Source organism: Gorilla gorilla, chromosome 19 (genome assembly GCF_029281585.2).
Source record: "Gorilla gorilla gorilla isolate KB3781 chromosome 19, NHGRI_mGorGor1-v2.1_pri, whole genome shotgun sequence".
Classification (NCBI taxonomy): Eukaryota; Metazoa; Chordata; class Mammalia; order Primates; family Hominidae; genus Gorilla; species Gorilla gorilla.
In genome coordinates this window covers 90,112,398-90,137,887 of record NC_073243.2, presented here as the reverse complement: position 1 = coordinate 90,137,887, position 25,490 = coordinate 90,112,398, and the positions used below count along the sequence as shown (strand labels likewise).

General features: G+C 35.2%; 1 protein-coding gene across 5 annotated transcripts in view; it reads right to left on the bottom strand.

Moving 5' to 3' along the window:
* CDH12 (cadherin 12) overlaps positions 1–25,490 on the bottom strand; it is a 1,104,089-nt gene that overhangs the window by 10,356 nt on the left and 1,068,243 nt on the right. For all 5 annotated transcript variants that reach the window (XM_055367890.2, XM_055367891.2, XM_055367892.2 and 2 more), the window contains 3 exons: positions 24,490–24,626; positions 6,580–6,701; positions 1,820–1,937 (listed from right to left, as the gene is read on the bottom strand). In XM_055367890.2, coding sequence (XP_055223865.2) covers positions 1,820–1,937; positions 6,580–6,701; positions 24,490–24,626 — 377 coding nt within the window. The remainder of the gene's footprint in view (positions 1–1,819; positions 1,938–6,579; positions 6,702–24,489; positions 24,627–25,490) is intronic.

Genomic DNA, 25,490 nt, shown 5'->3' with positions numbered 1-25,490 from the left:
ATGGCAATAGCAGTGGTAGTAGAAGAATAAGTGTACACCATGCAATAGTTCACAGCCATAAAAAAGAATGAAATCATGTTCTCCGCAGCAACATGGATGCATCTGGAAGACATTATCCTAAGCAAATTGATACAGAAGCAGAAAACGAAACACCATATACTCTCACTTATAAAAGGGAGCTAAACTTTGGGAACACAGAACACAAAGATGGCAACAACTAACACTGGGCATGCCAAAAAGGGGGAGAAAGAGAGGAGACAAAGGGTTAAAAAAAACTGCTTATCGGGTACTAGGTTCACTACTTCAGCAATGGGATCATAGAAGCCCAAACCTCAGCATCATGAAATATACCCATGTAACAAAGTGCTAGGATTCAGTGCTGCACCTGAATCTAAAATTTTAAAAAGTAAACTTAAATTTAAAAAAGTTTTATTCCATATCATGTTAAATAACAGATATAGTCCACATTTAAAGTATAATGTTTCTATTCTTTGCAGGTAGAATTTTTTATCTGTAATTGTTAAGTGGCTTTTTTTTAATACTAGAGTTTCATTTACAGTAATGTGTAAAGACAAATTTTACACAAACTTATTTTTAAAGAGTTTCATTCTTTCCTTCCTCTTCATTAGTCTTGAAGTAGCAAATTCTCGTTATAAACTATGCAAACCATGTCTCTCCCTCCCTCTAAATAAATAAATAAATAAAAGTGTAAGTGTAACCGTGATGGCATTGGTGGTGGCTAAAATGATCTTGATGGTAACATGTTTTAGGCATTTTGTTAAGGCTTTGCAAATATGATTTTATTTAATAAAAAATATTATGAGGTTGACTTGATTTAGTAAAATTGTATACATTAAGAGTCTGTCATTTTGGTAGTGTGGAACAGAAATGCAAACCTATGTCATGTCAAACATAATACCTGCATTCTTTAAATTTATTTTTTATTTTTTTAACATTTATTTTAGATTTGAGGGTAACGTGAAGGTGTGTTACATAGGTAAACACGTGTCATGGGGGTTTGTTGTATGTATTATTTCATCACCCAGGTACTAAGCCCAATACCCAATAGTTATCTTTTCTGCTCCTCTCCCTCCTCCCATCCTCACCCCTCAAGTAGACTCCAAGTCTTATTGTTTCCTTGTTTGAGTTCCTAAGTTCTTATCATTTAGCTCCCACTTATAAGTGAGAACATGCAGTATTTGATCTTCTGTTCCTGCATTAGTTTGCTAAAGATAATAGCCTCCAGCTCCATCCATGCTCCTACAAAAGACATGATCTCATTCTTTCTTACGGCTGCATAGCATTCCATGGTGTATATATATGTACCACATTTTCTTCATCCAGTCTGTCACTGATGGGCATTTAGGTTGATTCTGTCTTTGTTATTGTGAATAGTGCTGCAATGAACATTTGTGTGCACGTGTCTTTATAATACCTGCATTCTTAACCTGTGCTGTACAGTGTGTTATTCTAATAAAACAGTTACTGAAGAGCTCCCTGTTAGTTAGTATAAGTAATGTGCATTTGGGACAAATGATATGTTTAAAACAGGGAACGCATTCAATTTCTCAGAGAGTCTTTTATTTGCTTGACTCATTGAGAGACTGTCCACATTTACAATGCAAGCAACCTGCTTTACTAGACAGTCTGTATAGATTAAATATTTAATTTACTACTAGGTACAGAATATTGCCTTTCTCATGTAAGGATTTCATGTTTTATGAAATTGAGTGCTTCAAAGAAAAGTATTGATTCCTCCCTTTGTGCCTTTTTACAAAGATACATGATAAGAGGTAAATTTTTCTGTAGTTACACTTACTTCTGAAGTCACGAACTGTAAAATTTGGTTTGATAGCAGCATCAGGTGATAATCTAAAGGAGAACTGTTGCCCAGCAGGTGAAAGATCTCGGTCTGCAGCACTGACTATCTGAATTATCTGAAACAGAGTTGAGATTAAACTTGAAGTCGGTCATCAGTTTCAAAGAGGACTTTACACACCAGGCTACTAAATGTATTTAATGAAGCATGCAAGTAGACAGAAATGGCACTTTTTGAATCAATACCAGTAGGTCAATTATTTACACATAATGTTTATAAACAAATTTCTAACATTTACAGGGAATAACGACAGGCACAATTATAGAACATGGGCTAATTTCAAATTGATACCTGTGTAACTAAAAAGGTAACCAGCATTAAAATTTCACACTAATAAGCGAAGTGAAATTAAAATGTACTTGCTTGCATTTTAAATTAGATGAAATAAATGCTTTCTAGCCTGAATGTGAAAATGCTTACTGAAAACAAAATCTCTGATTATCTAAAAACCCTTGTGATAGCAAAATTTAGTATGAGTTATGTTTTGTAACAATGGTTCTATTTTCATAAATAAATAAAATGGTAAATAGAGATACAAAAGCTGTATATCTGCTTTTGTTATGTTTTTCTTCATTCGGTAGGAATACACATTGTGTTTTCAAAGAGTTTTTAATAAGCACTATAGTTCCTGTTACAAAATTTTTCCTAAATTGCTTCCATACGTTGTGTATCTTACAGTTAAAAGCCTTGTACTTCAATAAAATGCCCTTAAATACTTGGAGAATAAAAGTAACTTCTGAGAATCAACCTGTGAAATTTACAATCCATTAAATAGATAAGCAAGTAAGAATGGCTTTGAGGCATTTATTTATTAACATATCCAATGGCTGTGCATCAGACAGAATTTCAGGAAGTGTATGTGAGAGATGACAAGGGCAGAGTGTTGGCCAGATAATCATGCTCTCAGACTACATTTGAATCTGCAAGAGGAAGGCTCTAGATTTCACACACGGCTATCCTGGTCCCAGTGTGTAAAGCATGCATCATGTGATCTTACACTGATGCTATTAAACATGAGATTCAGTTAAAACCCAATCTATGACTATGATCTATGTTCCTGTTTATCTGCACACACAGAGACACAGACAGATGTTAGATATGTAGGTAGGTAGATGGATGGATGGATAGATAGATAGATAGATAGATAGATAGATAGATAGATAGATAGATAGATTAGATAGATAGATGATAGATATCACTGGGACCTTGGATATCCAGTGCAGCATTAGTAATTTCTAACTTAACAAATTAATTGGTCCTCTCATATGAATTTTGATTTCTTGTCTTAGTGTGAATTAGTCACATAGAGTCTATTTAAGCTTTAAAATTGTCCTAGAGAGAATTTCCTTATTCAGCACCAAAGTCTAAATCATGGAATGTGGAAACTTAGTCAATGAATCCCCATACAGACCCTATGAAACCAACTTTCCTTCACTTAGACCAATGTCTGCAGATCGCTCGGTTTCACTGATAAAATCTCTATATCTTATCCGGGGACTAATACCTGGCTGTCAAATTTTGCTTTGTTTTCCTTCTGTTATAAACTAGCACCATTACTAAATTAAATGTATAACATCAAAATCTATCAAGAACATAACTCTAGAATAAAGAAAAGTCCTTTAAAATAGCATATAGATATAAAGACTTTGTTATAGACTGGCACTTATCTGGAAGTGTCGCTTGGAAGTCCCTGCCCTGAGGAAAACAACTACCATCTAGATTTGTACTGATTTACATAGCATAATCTTTCCTCCTTTTCTTATTTTTTCAGCATAAATAGATGAAATGTAGATGATAGATAGGTAGATAATAGACAGTAGCATAATCCAGGAGAGACAGTTCGTATGCATAGTTCTTAGACTAGGGGCAGAATGGCAGGGCTCAAAAACAGAACATATATACATTTCTCATATATTACAATATATCACAATTAATTTCTCATATATTACATCCCTGAAAACTCAATGGACATTTCAGGGTTATGCTTTGTAGAAAAGTGTGGCTCAATTGGACACAAAAAGCCCCAGAAATATATTTTAGAATAAGAGCCTCTAAGAATCCAAGATATTCCTCAAAATTTTGTTCAGATATGAAAAAATAACATTGATTTCAACTAATTTCCTTTTCTCAACTCATCAAATCCTTTAATTTATTGGACAAACATAAAACATTAAATGGAGCTCTATTCCCAAAGGCTTCCATTTGGAGCATTACAAATGAAATTCTAATTGACCTGAAATCACTAATATCCTTAACCACCTAAAAGCTAAAGAACTGGCTTTTTTTTTTTTTTTTTGTCTTTGTTTAGTGAGGCATCCTGAAAGTGGAAAATAGCTAACTTGAGGAATTTTGGTAAACCTCTTCAAACTCCCAAAACAACCAAATCAGGTTATTTATTCAGGCCCAAATATTTTTGTAGCACCTAGGATTTCAGAAACTCAAGAAAGCTGTAGGCTTATCCCATATAAATCGTGGATGCACTTAAGGTGATAAATTTTAAGTGCATTCTGTGCCGATCCGAAATTAAGGATGCAGATTTCTTGAGAAAATATCACAAAATAAGTTGTGATGTCAGAAGATTAATGAGTCCCCACATTATCAAATGGAAGAGTAGAGCAGCACAGTCCCCTAGAAATTTCCATGGTTATGAAAATACTCTATGTCTGCAGTCACCAAAATTATATCTACTCACCACAAATTGAGCACTTGAAATGTGATTAGTATGAATGAGAACATAGTTTTTGGTTTCATGTAATTTTAATTTTATTTTAATAGCTATACAACTAGTAGACATCACAGGTTTAGAACTATGGGACAAAGGTTCTACTAAGTGATGTAAAGCATGGAAATTGAAAAAGATACTAAAGATTAAATAATGACTTTTTTCAACAAAAATACTGTTTTAAATATCAAGACATTTCAAGTAAGAAATAAAACTTCGAATTTACTTAAGTGAATAGTTACGCTATTTAAAGGTGATCAAAAACTAGAGCAAACCAAAGCATACCAATGCGTTTTGTATTTGGAATGCAGATCCACAATATTAGATTAAACATATTTTTGTGGCCGGGCGCGATGGCTCACGCCTGTAATCCCAGCACTTTGGGAGGCCGAGGCGGGCGGATCACTAGGTCAGGAGATGGAGACCATCCTGGCTAACACAGTGAAACCCCGTCTCTACTAAAAAATACAAAAAATTAGCCGGGCGTGGTGGCGGGCGCCTGTAGTCCCAGCTACGCGGGAGGCTGAGGCAGGAGAATGGCGTGAACCCGGGAGGCGGAGCTTGCAGTGAGCCGAGATCGCGCCACTGCACTCCAGCCTGGGCGACAGAGCAAGACTCCGTCTCAAAAAAAACAAAACAAAACAAAAAAACATATTTTTGTTTCATGACATACTCTTTTCATATATCCATGCCTGATTCCCTTTATATTATTCCTAAATTCATTCATAAGACTTTAGGAGGAAAAAAATAAGAAAAAATGGCAACCTACCACCACCTAACATAAAATCTTTCACAATCAGTTTCATTAACTTTGTGGTCTTCTTTCCTCATAACATCTTCCCACAACTACATCTTCACAGAATAATATTAACTTCATAAGAAAAATGAAAGTCAGACATTTAAAATAACCCAGATGTTCTCCTCAAGGCCACCAGAGAGGGAAGCTTTGCATTTTCAGGTAAGATTAAAAGATTTGTTGTGCAACTAATACAAGCACATGAGCAAAATAAGAAATATACTGGGAAAATGCACTCTGAAGTGGCTTGCTTACTGGGTCTACAGTCACAAGTTCTTTAGAAATTTGTGTGTGGGGGCTGGGTGCGGTGGCTCATGCCTGTAATCCCAGCACTTTGGGAGGCCGAGGCAGGCGGATCACGAGGTCAGGAGATTGAGAGCATCCTGGCTAACATGGTGAAACCCCGTCTCTACTAAAAATACAAAAAATTAGCTGGGCGTGGTTGCGCGCGCCTGTAGTCCCAGCTACTCGGGAGGCTGAGGCACAAAAATCGTTTGAATCCGGGAGGCGGAGGTTGCAGTGAGCAGAGATCAGGCCACTGCACTCCAGCCTGGGTGACAGAGAGAGACTCTGTCTCAAAATAAATAAATAAATACAAATTAAAAAAAAGAAAGAAATTTGCAGGTGTGTCACTTGAGGTCAGGAGTTCGAGTCCAGCCTGGCTCACATGGAGACACCCCATCTCTATTAAAAATACAAAAAATTAGCTGGGCATGGTGGCGCATGCCTATAATCCCAGCTACTTGGGAGGCTGAGACAGGATAATCACTTGAACACAGGAGGTGGAGGTTGCAGTGATCCAAGAATGTGCCATTACACTCCAGCCTGGGTGACAGAGCAAGACTTCATATCAAGAAAAAAAAAAAAAAAAGAAAAGAAAAGGAAAGAAATTCAACAGTAGGAGAATAGAAAAACATGGCAGAAACCACAAGTGTAGACCTTTAATTATACAAAGAACTTTCACTAAGCAATCAGTACTTCATCCATGCGGTGTCACCTCCACATACATTCATCTATATCATTAATTCACAAGAGTTTAATTAATCTTTTATGGTTTCTTTTACGAAAGGTCTGATTCAGAAAAACAAATATATGTGTGTATATTCATGTCTGGACTTATAACTTAAAACACATGCATATGGTGGGTCTTTATACACTCAAGAAACGATATTTATAAGATACCTGTCCTGGCTTGGCATTTTCACACACGGCTGTCTCATATGGCACAGATATTTCTGGAGGAAATTCATTTACATCTAAGACATTAATCAGTATATTGACTTTGCTGGTCAATAAAGGGTTACCTGTTAAAAACATATAAAGATAAAAGATGATTACAAAATCCGGTCAGTTATTGCTTCTACAATAAATAGTATTTAAATTTTTAAAAATCAGCCTTTATATAGAATGAAAAAAAATCCTTCTTATAGGAAATTCTGGGGGTTCCAACTACAAGATGATAAAGGATCCTTTTTATCTTTAGAATTCAATACCAAAGTAAGGCCAACTATTTAATTGATATTTTAGCATAAGTGTAGCCCTTTCTAAAAGAATGACTTAGCCATCATACCAGGGTTAGTTCACAGAACCAATCCTTACCAACAGTGATATTTTTCCCCAGATAAAAAATTGTCTATGGTGTACTCACATAAGGAAAAGGTTATTGGTTGGATAATCTACATATTTAAACGACTCACTCAAAATGATTCCTCCTAGAAGATTCCTCCTGAAAAGAAGAACTATAACAAAAAAAAAAAGGGGGGGAAGAAGGCTCTTTATAAATGAAAAGTATTAAAATAAACTTAAGGAAGTAGAAATAAGAGATGGATTATGGAAAGCTAGTATACTTCCTTAAATTACTTGTTGGTGATATAAAAGGAAGTAATAAACTTTTATGCAATAACTTACTTCTTCCTACTTCCTAGTATCAGAAAGACTGTCAGTTTGACAAGATGCTTCTGCCAAAATTCCATCACAGGTTTTGGTCCCACCTATGGATTATTATCTGGATCTCTGTCATTTATGGAATAAAACTAGAAAATAATTAAATAAACCAATAAAGCATAAAATAATTCACCTGTTTGAACTTGTGCAATATATAATTTTACCTTATGAACTGTTGCAGATGGATAAACTCTTTTGCTGAAAAGACCTCTTGCTCAGAGGCAGAAAGCTAAATGAATGGGGAGTTTAGATCCAAACCCAGGATTACAAAAATCCAAAGACCACGTTTATTCCATCATACCTTCTCTATTGATTGGTTTATGAGTTAAACCCTTCTGCAATGCCACCAAAGACTTATAATATTCTTTTAGACATCTATCTAGAATACTTCAAAGAATGCATAAAAAATCATTCCACACGACTGATTTTGAAAGGTATACAATATCTTGCTTAGTTAAAATTCATTTAAAAAATACATAACAAGCATTTGACACAATAGCTTTAACAACATTCTGATATTCACATATGACAGTGAAATTCATTATTTGTACCAATACCTACACAGATAACATACATTGCGTATAAATGGTACGTTCTTATAATACCAGGCGTGCTTATAAAAGGTAGATTAATAATCTTGGAGAATTATTCAGAAAGTACATATTATTTAAAAATTGATATTGGTCACGAGCCACTATCTTATTTGATAGAAACTGTTTGGCCCGGTTTTCACAAGTTATTTCACCTTTCTTCAACTCAGTTTCCTTGTATGAAATACATGGTTTTCATAGGCCCTGCTTCATAGTGCTGTTGCATTAAATGAGATGGTATTTTACAAGGTGTTTGATAAATTTTGGTAAATATCATTACTCATTACCATTTATACTTTGTGGAGGTGATCAAGATCTGTTTCTGTTATTGCTATCCATTATTTACACAGTATAAAATATAAATAAAAGTCAACAAGTTGGTTAAACTAACTTTACTTTTCTAAAGAAATTGGAAATTACAAACAACAGCAATGCCTAATGCCTAATACTTTAGAATGCTTGCAATGTACAAATATTCAAAACCACATTACAAACATGAACTCATTTAGACTTTACAGCAACTATGATATAGGCATTATTTTTATCTCCTTTGTGTAGGTGAAACTCTGAAGAGACAGGGATGTAATTTCTCAAATGTCATAAGTCAAAAGTGGTAAGGCTAGGTTTTGATTCCAGCTGTTCTGATTCCACAGCTCATGCTCTTAAAATCTATTATATATTGAGCTTTAGATGAAAAAATAAATCACTTTGACAATTATATAGGTACTTACAAAAAGACAACTAATTCATTTTATAAAGCTTAGTAAATGAATGTGAATAACTTAAACTACTCAACATCTGGGTAATGTAAAACTCAGTTTCTATTTTTTATTTTACATAGTATATAATGTATGAGTCCTGCAGCTACATGAAAATGAGAATGTCTTTTTTACTTTATTTCAGTATTACAGTTTTGTTTTATTAAGTTGGTGTGACAATGGTATATCTTCCACAGGGGACAGGAGTTTTCCTAGAGATTTATTTTATAATATAAGAAAAAGTTATTAAAATGAATTTAGGCCTGGTTTATCTATCAGAAATTAATTCTCTTCTGCTAGTTGTAAATTATTTTCTAACCTGCAAAATAGATTCTAATATCTGTTATGAGTAAATTGTCCCAAACTTATTCTTAATATTGTAATTTTTTTATTAACAGTGTTTCCCCAAAAGTACTATTGGCATTTTAGCTATGACAATGTTTTGTTGTGTGAAACTTCCCTGATCACTAGATATCCTACAGATATTTAGAAATATCTAATTTAGAAATATCTAAATTTCCTGAAGATTAAATGTCACCAGGCATCATTGTGGCAATACAAAATAAGTGTCCAAATAGAGAGAAAATAACAAAAAAGATGTTTACATTGTTGAAAATGAGTAACAAGTTTATCTGTTTAATAATATTACTCTCTCTTCTATCACGTATTTTCAAAACTTTCCATAATTAAACATTAAGAACGTCACCTAATATTTTTAAGTGGCCGTTTAAGAAGCAACAACATCTCAGTTTGAGAACTATTGTACTCAAATATGAATTGAAATTTTCACAAGAATGAATAATGCATAGGAGTAATACAGCATACTTTAATTTATATAGAGATATATAGTACTAAATTATTTTGAAAAGTAATGACCTATTTTCTTACTGACTCATCTAATGAATATTTGGGGCAGCAACGATGAAATTCATTTAACCTTGATTCAGCATCAGTATTATTATACAATTATTTGAAAATAACACCATATGGAAATTAGTTACTGTTGAATACTTATGAAGGAAATTTAATTATGAACCTAGTAAACATTAAATAATCAGTCTTACACAATTAAGTGTTAAGTTCCCAATAGTGAAACCATTTAAATTCCAATTATTACTGTTCCACATTGCCTATATTTAATAGCTAGTTACTAATTTGAGGCTCATATCAGATAACAAATAAATAATTCTATGTTTGTCCCTTATACCTTCACAATGCTTTGTTAGATCTTCCTCTCTCTATCTTTCAATAATATCGGAGTCAGATCCTATAGCATTTTGAGTCTATTTGATTTAGAACCTATTTCATTAACATTTTAAAGCACGGCTAAACTAAGAGAAAAAAAGGAAAATAATAAATTACCTAAATCTGAAATGAATTAATTACTTCTCATTATAAATGAAATAAAAAATGATAAAGGAATCTTTTAAATTGCTTTATGCAAGAACATAGTTAACAGGTGAAATTGACAAATTCCAACAAAATGCAAATTACCAAAACTGACTCAAGAATAAACAGAAAATCTTAACATAGTTAAAACAGTTAAGAAATGAACTTGTAATGAAAAATCTCCTTTCCAAGTAAAGCCCACACCCAGGTGGCTTCATGAGGAATTCTATCAAATATTTAAGGAACAAATAATATCATTTTCTTACAGTCTCTTTCAGAAATAGAGGAGGAAGCACTTACCGCCTAATCCTATGTGCCTTGATACCAAAACCAATTAAAAAATCACAAAAGCCAAAATCACTGACTATTATTTCTTATAAACATAAGTACAAACACTCCTTAACAAAATATTAGCGAATTAATTCCAGCAGCAAGTTATAGAGATAATATATTATGACGAATGGGTGTTTTTCCTGGGGACACGAGGTTGATTTAACATCCAAGAACAATCTCCATACTAATACAAGGAAGAACAAAATGCTACAAGGCTATCTCAATAGGCTTGGAATGTGCATTTGACAAAACCCTAGTCAATTCGTGATAAAAACTCTCAAGAAACAATAAATAAAAGGCAGCTTCCTCAACCTGATAAAGTATGTCTATGAGAAACTAATATCATGGTAAAAGACTTTTTTATTCTAACACTGTGCACAGAATAAGAATATGTGCTCTTGAAATATATATATATCTTCAACATTGTCCTTGAGAATTTTATGCATTGAAATCAGACCCAAATATAAATTTTTAAATGGTATCCAGATGGAAAGAAAGAAATAAAATGTTTATTGCTTAAAGATGACATGACCCTGTAGATGGAAAATGCTAAGGAATCCGCAAATAAACTTACAGATATAATGAAGGAATACATCAAGTTCATGGGATAGGAGATAAATGTAAAATGACAATTGTACACTTCATATACTAGCAACGTCTAAATTTGTTAGTATATTAATTACCCTTCCATACTCAAAGGAAAGGAGGATAGACCTCACTTCTTGACCAAAGAAATGTCAGCTTAATTGTCAGAAGAACATGTCATATAGGATAGATTTTTAGGTGTGACATAATTAGAATTTGTAATCAGAAATCTCTTTTAGAAATGGGTTCACTGGGAACTACCATTGCAACCTTTGATAAACCCTGGACAACCTGAATTTTAAATATAAAAGAGAATTTAGGCGTTATATAAACTTATAGTTCTCATGCTATTCTTCGTAGTGCTATGTGGTTTCATGAGGACTAAAGATAAGCTGTTGGCATTAACCACCATTTTCTTGATGTAATCTATTGAGATTCCACATAAGATTTTATTTGACAAAGTGTCCTGATCATCTACAAAGTTTGAAAACTATAGATGCATAGACATCTATTTATAGATGAAAAACATTGATATAATCTTTCCTATGATTTCTGTTGGAGTCAAGACAGGAATCCAGATCTTCTCACAGTTTCTCAGTGCTCTATGATAGCTATTAACTAACTCAGAGAGCAAGAAGATGGAATGCCTGAAATCTACCAACATATGTGATGATCAAGTATCCTCACTGAGTCACATTCAGAACTCATCTAGCCACCAGGCTATGAGGAAGCCCACTTTACATTCAAAGGACAAGGCAGAGCTTCTTAAAACTGTACCTCGTAGATGTGTTTCCAAGAACCAAATGAGAAGTGTAATTGAACATGTTTTGAAAATGGTAAAGTACTAATGAACACAAGGTTCTTGTTAGATTAAAATACACTGGAGTTATTTTCTTTCTTTATTTAAAAATAACATCTCTTTGGAATAACTATAAGAGTTAAAATTCGGCCAGGCATGGTGGCTCACGCCTGTAATTCCAGCAGTTTGGGAGGCCAAGGCAAGTGGATCACCTGAGGTCAGGAGTTGGAGACCAACCTGGCCAACATGGTGAAACCCCATCTCTACTAGAAATACAAAAAGTAGCTGGGCATGGTGGTGGGCGCCTGTAATCCCCACTACTCGGGAGGCAGGAGAATCTCTTGAACCCGAGAGGTGGAGGTGACAGTGAGCTGAGATTGTGCCATTGCACTCCAGCTTGGGTGACAAGAGCAAAACTCCGTCTCAAAAAAAAAAAAAAAAAAAAGTTAAAATTCAGTCTTGTGATTTCTCAAAGAACTTACAACAGAATTACCCTTCGACCCGGCAATCCCGTTATTGGGTGCATACCCAATGGAATATAAATCGTTGTACCATAAGGACACATGCACGTGTATGTTCATTGCAGCACTATTCACAATAGCAAAGACATAGAATAAACCCAAATGTCCATCAACGGTAGACTGGATTTTTAAAATGTGGCACATATACATAATGGAATACTATGGGGCCATAAGAAAGAATAAGATCATGACCTTTGCGGAAACCTGGGTGGAGCTGGAGGCCATTATCCTAAGCAAACTAACATAAGAACAGACAACCCAATGCCACATGTTCTCAATTGTAAGTGGGAACTAAACTCTGAGTACATATGAACACAAAGAAGGGATAATAGACATCAGGGCCTACTTGAGGACAGAGAGTGAGAGGAGGGTGAAGATCAAAAAACGATTACCTAGTGACAAAATAATCTGTACGTCAAACTCCCATGATATGCAATTTACATACATAACAAATCTGCACATGTACCCTTGAACCTAAAATGACAGTTTAAAAAAAAAGTTAAAATTCAATTGTGTGACTGTGTTCTAAATTACAACTACAATAACTTCTAGAGTGGAATCTTAGCCTTTTATGCCATGAAACTGAATTATACTAGTGCAAACTCAGTAAGATATAATAAATGAATGATATAGGTTCACACAGGCTTTCTTTGACTTTTCTCTTTAGTTCAGTTATTTTTAAATGGCACATTAAACTACACCATGTCTAATATAATCTGTAGCTAGTCTGGGGAATCCATAAAGATAATTTATTCACCAATATACTTCTGTGATTCCATAAAGGTGGCTTCGAAGATTTTCTGATGGGCAATTGGTTGAGAGTGTTAAGTTATTATGTAAGGACCTGGAATCAATAAAAAGGAGTGTCTGGGTTAAGATTAGGGGTTGTGGAGACCAAGGCTCTTATTATATAGATGAAGCCTCTAGGTAGAAGGCTTCAGAGAGAATAGATGGTAAATGTCTCTTATCAGACCCAAAAAGGTACTAGATTCTTAGTTACATCTCTCCAGGATCAGGAAAAGACCTGAAAAAGAAAGAAAACGATGTACAGAATGTAAATTTTCCCCCATGAGAAATAGCATTGCAGGCCCATTTCAAAATATGTCAAATAAATATATTTTGGGGTAAATTACTTTGATTCCTTTTAGGGCCTAGCTATCTGTCGTGTCATGTGATGTCACTAGAGTCAGGATGAAATTTGGTATCTTATTGCTACAAAGAGTCTGTTTTGTCATTCGTAAGATCTTTGTTTCAATGTTATTGCTGATCAGTTGTGCCTGATTTCCAAAAGGAAATCATGTATTGTGATATCAAACTCCTGACCTCAGGTGATCCACCGACCTTGGCCTTCCAAAGTGCTGGGATTATAGGTGTGAGCCACCGCGCCTGGCCCAAATAGAATCCTTGATACTAAGAAGTTTATACTAAGAAGTATGAACTTATAAGTATCATCATATACTATATCATATTGAATCTATTCCTGTAGTAATTGATTCAATATGATATAGTATATGATGTCAACAAAATAACATTTCCATGTAAAAACACTTTCTAATTGTGAATTCTCTCTTGCATGTGATATTAAAAAGAATTTTATCTACATGTCTAAATATAATTTTTATCCAAATTTCAACCTTTAGGTGAAAAGCTCATCATGTAGTTTTAATTTCCTGTGATAATCAGATACTAATTAAGAAAAATATAAGCCTGGCATTATAGTTGTACATGTGATTTTGATGGAGCAATTAGATTGATTTAAAGTATTCTTAAGCAGTTTGATTACAGTAATGTATGCAAAAGCAGTTGAAAATTTAAGATAAAATACAGTCTATCACAATACAAATTTGGATTTCATTACATTTACATAGCATATAATAATGAGAAAAATGGTATTATTTCTAAATTACACTGATGATTATGGTGATGTTAATGATTATTATTTCCCATGTATATGATATATTACAGTGCTTTACGAAATGATGTGAAAACCTCATTAGTGATTCTTTCTTCGAAGTACTACTCTTCAAAGTTGTGATGGTTAATTTGAGTGTTAACTTGATTGGATTGAAGGATTCAAAATATTGTTCCTGGATGTGTCTGTGAGGGTGTTGCCAAAGGAGATTAACATTTGAGTCAGTGAACTGAAAGAGGCAGACCCACCCTCAATTTAGGTGGGCCTCCATCTAATCAACTGCCAGTGGGGTTAGGATACAAGTAGGCAGAAGAACGCGGAAGGACTGGACAAGCTGAATCTTCTGGCCTCCATCTTTCACCTGTGCTGGATCCTTCCTGCCCTCGAACATCAGACTCCAAGTTCTTCAGCTTATAAACTCTTGTACTTACACCAGTGATTTCCCTGGGGCTCTTGGGCCTTCAGCCACAGACTGAAGGCTGCAACTATGGTCTTCCCTACTTTTGAGGTGTTGAGACTTGCACTGGCTTCCTGGCTCCTCATCTTGCAGATGGCCTGTTGTGGGACTTCGCCTTGTGGTCCTGTGAATCAATTATCTTAATAAACTCCCCTTCAGATATTCATCTACTAAGGAATTCATCTACTAAGGAATATTCACCCTTATTTTGTTAAGAACATGTTTGTACATGTATACAGTTGTACTAAGAAAATATCTTTATTTCCTTTTTTTCTTTATCATGTGACATAAGATTTATTGACTTCATATCCGCATTTAAATGTTGTTAACTTTATATAATAGCATTTAGGTTAATGATTAGTGTGCTTCTGGTTGTAAGAAGGATAACTGTATTATGTTAGGCATAATTATGACCTTATTATTGTCTTCATTTGGTGATTATGTATGATTTCAGGAGATGTGTGTGGGTTCAAGTTGACAAAGGGTAGACTTGTGATGGTTAATATTGAGTGTCAACTTGATTGGACTGAAGGATGCAAATCATTGTTCCTGGGTGTGTCCGTGAGGGTGTTGCCAAAGCAGATTAACATTTGAGTCAGTAGAATGGGAGAGGCAGACTCACCCTCAGTCTGGGTGGGCAGCATCTAATCAGCTGCCAGCGTGGCTAGGACAAAAGCAGGCAGAGGAACGTGGAAGGAATAAGCTCACTGAGTCTTCCCGACTTCATCATTCCCTTGTGCTGGATGGATATTTCCTTCCGTCAAACATCAGACCCCAAGCTCTTCAGGTTTTGGACTCTTGGACTTAGACCAGTGATTTACCAGGGACTCTCGGTCCTTCTGCCACAGGCTGAAGGTTGCACTATTGGCTTCCCTACTTTTGAGGTTTTGGGACTCTGACTGGCTTCCTGGCTCCTCACCTTGCAGATGGTCTATTGTGGGACCTCATCTTGTGATCATGTGAGTCATTTCCCCTAATAAACTCCTTTTTATACATTCATCTATCTTATTAGTTCTGTCCCTTTAAAGAACCCTAATATACAAGTACTAATAAAATATTGGCAATTCTAGTATAAGCCACACTTATCTTTCTTTGAGAATACAAAATAGTTTTATAGAGTTACTTGGGAAAAAGAAAGGAAATTAGAACACAGTAAATAAACTACCTACACTCGTGTAAAACAAGGCATTTACGAAAAATAAGAGGAAAGCAATAATTTGGGCAATTGAAAGAAGAAAGGATTGACATCAATTTGGAATTGAAACCAATGGTTATGTTTAGTCCTGAAAAGTCAACTACAGTCTTTGAGTAAGTGCATATATTCATGGTAACTGATTCCACTCTTTTGTTTACTGAAATTTGAGAATGACACAGGGGGTCCCAAATCAGTGTTCCTTGGAGTTACTCAGGGAGCTTGTTTGAAATGGAGATTTCTTGGCAGTACTCCCAGAAATTCTGATTCACCATGACTTGAAAGAGGTAGAAGAATCTTCCCTTTAGGAAATGTTCCAGGTGTCTCTGATGCAGGTGGCTGTGATTCACATTGAGGAAGGCCAGTAGAGAAGATAAAGGCCAAACCAAGGATGCCTATTCTCAAAGGGAATAGAACTATTAATACCTTTTTTGAAAACAAGTCTGGCCAAATTAAGGAGAATCTTTCTGCCCAAACACCACAAAGAATCCACACCTCTTTGTCACTTTGTTTCTCATGAAGTTAACTATATAGTCACCCAGGTGAATACACTGTAAGCCAATCAGTGCTGGCTCACAGAAATGCAGGCCTAGGAACAGATAGGAAAAGTTGGAGAAGTGAAATGCTTCTTTGGATCCATAGTAAGCTGGGGGCACACAGGTAGAGGAGATAGAATGAGAAGGAGGGCAGATTCATACTCGCACCTGAAAAACTGCAGATTCTCACAAGTCTTTTAAGGCTCTGTTGAATGAAGCCTCAGCCTCCTTTCTGAATGTCTACTCCTTGACAGCAACTATACCACACTGCTTGCAATATCTGACCTCAACATGACTTTTCATAGCTATGCCTTTGCTTAAAATGTTTCTTCAACCTAGAATGGCCTCCTTCCTTCCATGATGATTTTCTTTTTTTTAATCTTTTAAATCCTCAACTCATATGGAGCTTCCTATGTGACATACTATGTTTAGGTCTTCAAAGTAATTTTTGTAAAAAAAATAATTACTTATTATATTCTTTCTGGGAGCACTCTGAATTTTGATTTTATATTTAATGTATTTCGCCAGATTGTTGCATTTCTCTTGACATTTTCAGTGCCTAGAGGCCAACAAATATGGTTTCTAATTTTTTTTCTTTTTTCAATTGACTTGTCTGATTGCCAAGAGCCCATATGGTAGGCAAGCTTCTATAATGGCTCCCAACGATCCCCACCTCCTGATATTCACACCCTCGTGTAACTCTTTTCCTTTAAGTATGGCCTGAAGCTAGTGGCTTGCTTCCAATAAAGAGAATGTGGGAAAAGAGGAGATGTCATTTCTGACATTAAGTTATAAAAAGCTGACTTTCATCTTGCTGGCACTTTCTCTTTCTCTTGCTCATTTTGATCATGCCAGCTGCCATGTTACAAACTGCTCTATGGAGATGCTCCTGTGGCTGGAAACTGAGGGCAGCTTCAGATCAAACAGCAGTGTGGAATAGTTGCTCGTCCAACAGCCTACAGCACACTGAATCTTGCTATCAACCACTGAGTCAACTTAATTGCAGTCTTATAAGAGAAACCTTAGAGAACAAAGATTCACCATAAATGGATTCCTAACTCTCCTAACTGTAAAATAATACATGTTGTTTAAACTACCAAATTTGTAACATAGCATAAGTAACTAATACCTCATACATAAAGAGTAGGTTTTTCTTCTAAGTTCTTGCACTCTTCCTCCCCAAGAATTGAAGACCTGTCCGTGAATAGCAGTATAGTACCTGAGAACATCTTTCAAAGAAATGTTGCTGTCTTTCTACCCTTAAAATCTAAATATGATCCACTTCCGATTACCAGTATTATGCTCCACCTATTTTTAGGATATTTGTGACTTCATCTTCTATTTATGTGCCATCCTCCACCCCATTTATAATTAAGATTGCCTTATTCAAGGGCACCATATTGAGAGTGCCATATGCTTCCTTCATCATTGAACATATTTGCCAGAAAGTCTTATTCCTTCCCACACCCTGCCCTGATTTTGAAGGTCTACATTGGTTCATACGTCTTGTGTGTCTTAACTAATTCTCATCACTCAATCACCCCAAGACAGGACCTGTGATGGCACCATTGAGCACAAGGTGAAAAACACATAGTTTGCATATCATAACTACCAAGTATGTTTTTGTTCATCAGTTCCCAACTGAGGTATTGAGAAATTATTGATAATGAGGCTGTATTTTTTCAATATTTCAAAAAGTCTGGCATATTAGATATTACATATCATTTCATTATAAGGTTAATGGACACATCATTTTGTAATTATATCAACTAAGTGTGCTATTATGTTGATCAAATTGTCACTCTGATTAATTAAACATAAAGTTATTTAATAAATATTGCTTAAATAAGAGTATGATGTCAGGTAGACAAACTCTTTTAATGTACAAGGGAAATTATCAAAAAAGATCCTTCACAATTAAGTTATTAGGAAGTCTTACTGTAGCTTGAGATCCTGGTAATTCACATTTATTGAGCATAGATAGAAATCTACCTAACTATACCACTGTTATGTACATAATATTACACACATATTTTTCTATTCTATTTTGAGTCTCTGTTTTTTCTTTCTAAAATGCAAATTTCTATTGAATTTTGATATGTAAGCCCTCTAATAAGCTTAAATATAGATAAATAATAAATACGTATTTCACTTCAACTATATGTACATTGCAAATAAAAATATTTAGTCTTTTTTACTATGTTATTATTTATCTATGCAATGGAAATTACTTTGATAATTGTTACCAACATTTTTTTGTTTTTTTTGAGACAGAGTCTCACTCTGTCACCCAGGCTGGAGTGCAGTGGCATGACCTCGGCTCACTGCAACCTCCGCCTCCCAAGTAGCTGGGATTATAGGCGCCCGCCACAATATTCAGCTAATTTTTGTGTTTTCAGTAGAGACAAGATTTCACCATGTTGGCCAGGCTGGTCTCGAACTCCTGACCTCAAGTGATCCTCTTGCCTTGGCCTTCCAAAGTGCTGGGATTGCAGGCATGAACCACCATGCCCAGCCTACCACTAACATTTTTAAGTTAACATTTTAACTGACAGATACAACTGTATGTATTTACCATGTACAATACACTGTTTTGAAGTATATATACATTGTAGAATGAGTAAATCTAGCTAATTAACATATGCACTACCTCACATAGTTATAATTTTTGTAGAAACATTTTATATCCACTCTGTCAGAATTTTTCAGGAATACAATATATTAACTATAGTCACCATGTTGTACAATAGATCTCTTGAATTAATTCCTCCTAACTCAAATGTTTTCATTACTTGAGCAACATCTCCCAATCACACCCCCTAAAGTATTTAAAATAAATTAATGAAGCCTGGTGAATATGTTCCCTGTGAAATTGTTGTCAGTCTCATCCTCAGAATGTGTTTTGGAATGAGAGACTCCAGGGTGTTGGTCCGAGCCTGGTCATCATTAGCTGTGTGACACTGAGCTACAGACAAAATATCTCTGAAAGTCCATTCCTCATGCCCACAATGTGAACAAGAACACTCACTCTGCAGGTTCATTGAAAGGATCAGATGAGTTAATGCATAGGAAACTATTAATATAGTTTATTACTTTATTATATTGTTAATGTTATTCTAGAAAAACTAGGTACTCACTTCTCATATGTTGTGATAATATCATTCCATAGCTGACAATTTGGCATATAAGCCAAAAAAAAAAAAAAAAAAAAAACTTCAGACGATTCTGCCGGAAAAATCTCTCTATATTTTTTTTTTTGTTTAAATTCTTCATGACCATATTGTGGTCAGTCCTAAATTTTTGCAACCCCCCTCTGAAGTTTATATGACAGTTCACTTAAATCTAATTTCCCCGGAATTCGGCATAATTTGCATAGTTATTACTTACCAAAATTAATAGATCTGGTCAACTTATAACTACTACTAAATTGTAATGCCCTTAAGAATAGATATCATTCCTAATCAGTTTTCTCCGAAACCGCAACAAATAATGTTTTGCTCATAGATAGTACTCTATACAGGTGATACCAAAAAATGCATGAATTTATGTTGAATCTGAATTATAGGTACCAATCTTGAAATTTGATTTTCTGTACATATAAGGATAATATTATTTCATGTGAAATTTTAAAAAGTTACAACATAAAATAGCTCTATATAGAAGATAACCTTAAAAATTAATTATCTAACAACTTTATCACAACTCATAATGATACAATTATATGTAAACTTTTTTCAATATAGCATTTAGTAAGGGAATTCACTGTTTTTTTTTAACTTATTCCACAATAAATGGGACCAATTCACTGCCATCTTGATAACTAATGGGACCAAGAAAAGCATTGTCTCTGGTATCACCTTTTTATTTTATAATCATATAAAATATATTCTAAGGATTTAGTGAAGTTATGTTTAGTTATATTTATTTATTTATTCACTTTCTTTTTCCTTTTGTTAATTTTGTTTTTCTGTTTTGAGAGGGGTCTCAGTATGTTGCTCAGACTGGTCTTGAACTCCTGGCCTCAAGTGATCCTCCCGCCTCAGCCTCTTGAGTAGCTGGGACTACAGTTGCAAGCCATCCTGTCTGGCTAGTTATCTTTAATTAATGACATTTGTTAAAGTAACACAAAAATCCTAGAAACATTTGCCTGTTGAAACTTTCTGATAATTTGAATGAAGTAAAGTTTGGAGTCTCTGTCTCATTGAAAATACTCAAGGTTAATATAATAAAAACAGCAAAGCAGTAATGCATAAAAGAATTATTAGAAGTCTAATAAAATTATTTGGACCTCCAACTATAGCAACACTGATTAATGACTGCTTTTTAATTAATTGGAAGTTGTTCAATCATCGTGCCATTTCATTTTACCTGAGAGTTTTTATAAAAGGGTCAGAGCCAAAACATATGCTAGTTCAATTTGCAATAAGGTATACTTAAGCAATTTCATTCTTCTTGGCAGGGCAAGTGTGGGCTATTCATTTCTCATTTATTCACGATGATGATATTCCCTGTTCAGCTGGCTAGTGTGATCAAGGAAGACAGTCTTAGGCATTAGAATATGAATAAAGTTTACTTTTAAGCTGTGCATTCAAACAAAATAAAAACCTATGATTACCTACTCTTCTTATAGAATCTTTAATTACCACTTGATAGTGTTTAGCCTCTTTATTTTTCATACAGATATATAGTCTTTGTCATACCCGATTTCCTTTATGGTTCTAATATCTTTACATTGGCCACTGAGTAGATAGTGGAATTAACCAGAAGTCCGTTTTAGGAATATTAGTTTGGTATCACTCTTAGACTGTGCATATATTTTATTAATTTGTCTAAGTCCCAGTTCTGCCTATGACCCAGTGAGGGGCAACATAACTTATTAGCCTCCATACCCTGTGGATTCCTGATTTTCATTTAGGTAAAAACTCTAGCCAGCAGGTGGCAGTGTGACAGAGCCCGCATATGCACCAATCATATTAATAACTAACAAATTAGGATTCTAAGATCTAAACTTCCAGGGACTAATAACACTTGCTTCCACTATAAAGGTTCATACTTCCTTCCATTTTCTAAATTGTTGAAGCTCAAGGTTCTGAAAGGAGACACTAGACCTTATCGTTATGAGTGTCTTCAATCCCATAATTGCTTTGATAACCCAAGGAGCCATTGGAAAGAAAGAGACCTGCCACAGCTACAGCAGAAGCAATCAATAAACTATCTGAGACATCCATCTAGAGTTAAGGCACACAAGCCTATTATGCCTGCATCAAGGAAACATGCACCTGTTTCATGTGTGTATGAATAGGAAGGTTTAGGTTAGATTAGATAGTTTTCTACTGAATAATCTTTTATTATGGACAACATGTTTATGATAAGTAGAAGTTATTGAAGAGACTACCTCTGGTCAGTTGTCATTTATTGTATCCCCACCACTGGAGTGAAAGTAACATGGTTCACAGAGGTCTTCTATTCTGTAACTTAGACAACTCATTTTCACCATATTTCTCAAAGATCTTAGAAAATGAAAGTGGATTTTTAAAATTATGATATATTTTACCCGTCCCCAAATTCTGCATAAATGAAATAAATGAAAGCATGAAATGAATGAGGAAAACATATGTAACTATAATAGAATGTGGTATGGGAGGGGAGATAGATGCCAGGTGTGAAAGGAGACTTGGGGAAAACAAAGAGAATGAGGATGGGAGCCCTTCAAGAAGGGGAGACTGTCATTCTCTTCTCCCTATAATATGACTGCTTGGTAGCTAACTCACTGATCATCCCAAGCCTAACTGCCCAAAGAGGGCAGATATGAAAGAAGACGGCAAGGCAGAGGAAACCTGCAATATAGTGGCAACCTATAACGCACCTGTTTTAACGTCATAAAGATGAGTGAATTTCCCATGGTCAGCTGGACACAGGAGAAAGGAGCTAAAATTGAGAAACCGTGCTGTCGATTTACCCAAAAAGCCTGCCTGCTAAGCAAGGGGCCTCTAGAATTAAGAAGTTGTAAGGTCTACCACTGGGTGCCCATGTCAGATTCCTATGCGGAGGGGACACCCAGAGCCCCCAACAGCAAATAATTCACAAAATTACATGAGAATTAGCATTCGAACAACTGTCTTTACTGCCATTCCATTTTAGCCCTAAAAACAGCGGCAACCAGACCAGGCACGGTGGTTCACTCCTGTAATCCCAGCACTTTGGGAGGCCGAGGCAGGTGGATCACCTAAAGTCAGGAGTTCAAGATCAGCACAGCCAAGATGGTGAAACCCTGTCTCTACTGAAAATACAAAAATTAGCCAGGTGCGATGATACATGCCTGTGATACCAGCTACTTGGTGGGTTGAGGCAGGAGAATCACTTGAACCCAGAAGGCGGAGGTTGCAGTGAGCCGAGATTGCACCACTGCACTCCAGTCTAGGTGACAGAGTGAGACTATTATCTCAAAAAAACAAAAGTGGCAACCAATGGAGTACTATATTGGCACTATATTCATAGAGATTTATGCATTTTAAAAATTTTCCTTTCCTTTCTATTGCAAGAAACTGGGAATCAAGAGCCCCACCCCCAAGGAATGAAAGTTCTGATTATGTCTTTGAGTTCTTCAGATATCTGTTCCCATGTATCAGCAGACATCAAAATGTAGTTGCTTTTAATAAATGTGAAATATTGTAAAATTGTGACAAATAATTTTTCATGTTTATTACAATTTTGTGGGTAAGAATTTGGGCAGGATTTGACTGGGCTAATATTCCATTTCACATGGCACTGAGGAACTTTACATTGTGGTACTCCACTAGTACAGTGGACTGGACTAGAAGCTCCAAGACAGCATCACTCACATTTCCAGAACACTGGGAGGTATGGTTGGAAGGCAGAGCTGAGCTGGAATTGTGAACCTGAGCACCGCAACGTGGCCTCTCTAGTATGGCAGCCTCCGGGTAGTCAGGCTTCTTACATGACACTTCGGAACTCTAAGTGTTCCAACAAGCAAAGCAGAAGCTGCATGATCTTTTATGTTAGACTTACTTTTAATAATCAAAATAAACTAAAAGTAATGGGATCAGCTAAAGATATCACGAAGATGTGGGAATGGGTATCTGACTATTCATGTTTGTTCGGAGTTGTTGAAGACAAACAAAACTGTTTGATGTTTACATTCCCACTGAGTTGGACGATCAAAACCCTTCAGCAGAAATGCTCACAGCTATTCCCTGCATGGAAAGTGGGAATTAGCTGCTAAAGTGTTATAAATTTGCACCAGATGCACAAAATAAAAGAAGAAGGAAGCAAATGGAAGAGATTCAGTTGAGATTTTTCCAAACTTTTCAAGAGACCATAAGTAAAAGGAATGGGGAGCTGCACTTTTATTTAAAACAATTATCTCAAGAGCCAAATGTCACCATTTTCACCCTGATCTATTACTTGAGAAAGTTGTGATAATAACCTTGATCGTTCTGCCAAACAAATAAAACCTATAATCACTCAGTCTAGAGGATTCTTTTCTGAACCAAGTAGAAACCAACTCAACAAATAATTCCTAATAATAATAAACATTTTGAGCCACTCCTTGAAGAACTGCAATTGAAACTCCTGTATATTCCATAGTGATAGTCATCAAAAATAAATTTGAATAAAGGGAGAGAAAGGGAAGATGTATGAGTTTTTAAATACTCTCTTTGATGTCAGAAAATATTTCAGAATGGGTGATTTTACATGATAATTATTTCCCCTCACTTGGCCCTGTGAAATACCCAATGATATGTAAAAGGAAACTGTGTGGAAGAGAAATTAAAACTCAGGTGAATTTTTGAGGGTAAAGCATAGAACAGGATGAGGTCACACAATGAAATGCACTACTAGATATTCATGCAATACTGTAAACAGGACTCATTGGCAGCTGTCACAATTTCTCTGGACTTATGCTCTGAGGAAAAGGAATAGGTTTCTGAGTTTCCCCGCGAGACCACTCAGCTGTCAGTCCAAAAATGAAAAACATCTCAGCAGGGACTCATTTAAGAGTCTTAAATCCAAAGAACTGCAGTATAACATTGATTCTGTCCATGCCATACTTACTAACTTTACTCGCAATTATGGAGAAATTATACTGCGCAGTGCTTTCTCTGTCTAGCAATTCATTAGTGGCGATGGTTCCTTCATTTCCATCTATTGTAAAGTAGCTGTCCCCATCACTCTTCCAATCTATGAAGTACCTGTATATGAAAAGAGTAGATGCAAATGTGCAATGATTACACATTAATCATAATGGCACTTAGGCTAACTTGACACAGTTCCTTATTTTTCTCCCTGTAGCTATTACTCACCTTGCAATAAAGAAGAGTGTAAATGACAGCTTCTTTATTGCAAAGTCAGTATGCTCAAGGGGAAACTGGAAATAATAAAAGATTTAGTACTCCTGCTGTTCATATTATTTTAGGGCCTTGACACCTTGAAAGCTCAGCAGAGACTAAAATTCTAAAGCTGACCATGAGTTTCCTTAACCTGCTGAATATTAAAACTTTTTCAAGCAGTAAAAAATTCCTTAACAGTGGCTATGACTGTGTAAATGGGGTTGAGAGAAGCACTGGAAACAACTACAAAGAACCCAGGTCAAAACAGAGGTAGAATCTTTGTTTCCAGAGATAGAAAAAATAACATCATGGAAACAAACGGTAAATTTTTTAACTGACAATTTGGTAATTATACAAAAATATTTCCTCAAACACATATAAAAGGGTCATGGTTGTTTTATTTTGTTATGTATTTTGTTGTTTCTTTGTTGTTTTATTACATATCAGGTAAACATTAAAAAAACAGTGACTTTGGATAATGATGTCTCTTTATCTTGTTTATTATGTGACATATTTGATAATAATGGATGCTGCCCTACGTGAAGCAACTGGACTACAAATTCCAAGAAAACGAATAGCAAAATAGAAAATGCATGTATTTAAATCTTTAAGTAACAGTAGATATGTGGATCGGTATTATGTGAAATTCTTTTTCCAACATGTGTTTTCAATCATAACAATCATTAACATTTTTAAATATGACAATTTGATAGACGTTATTCTCAA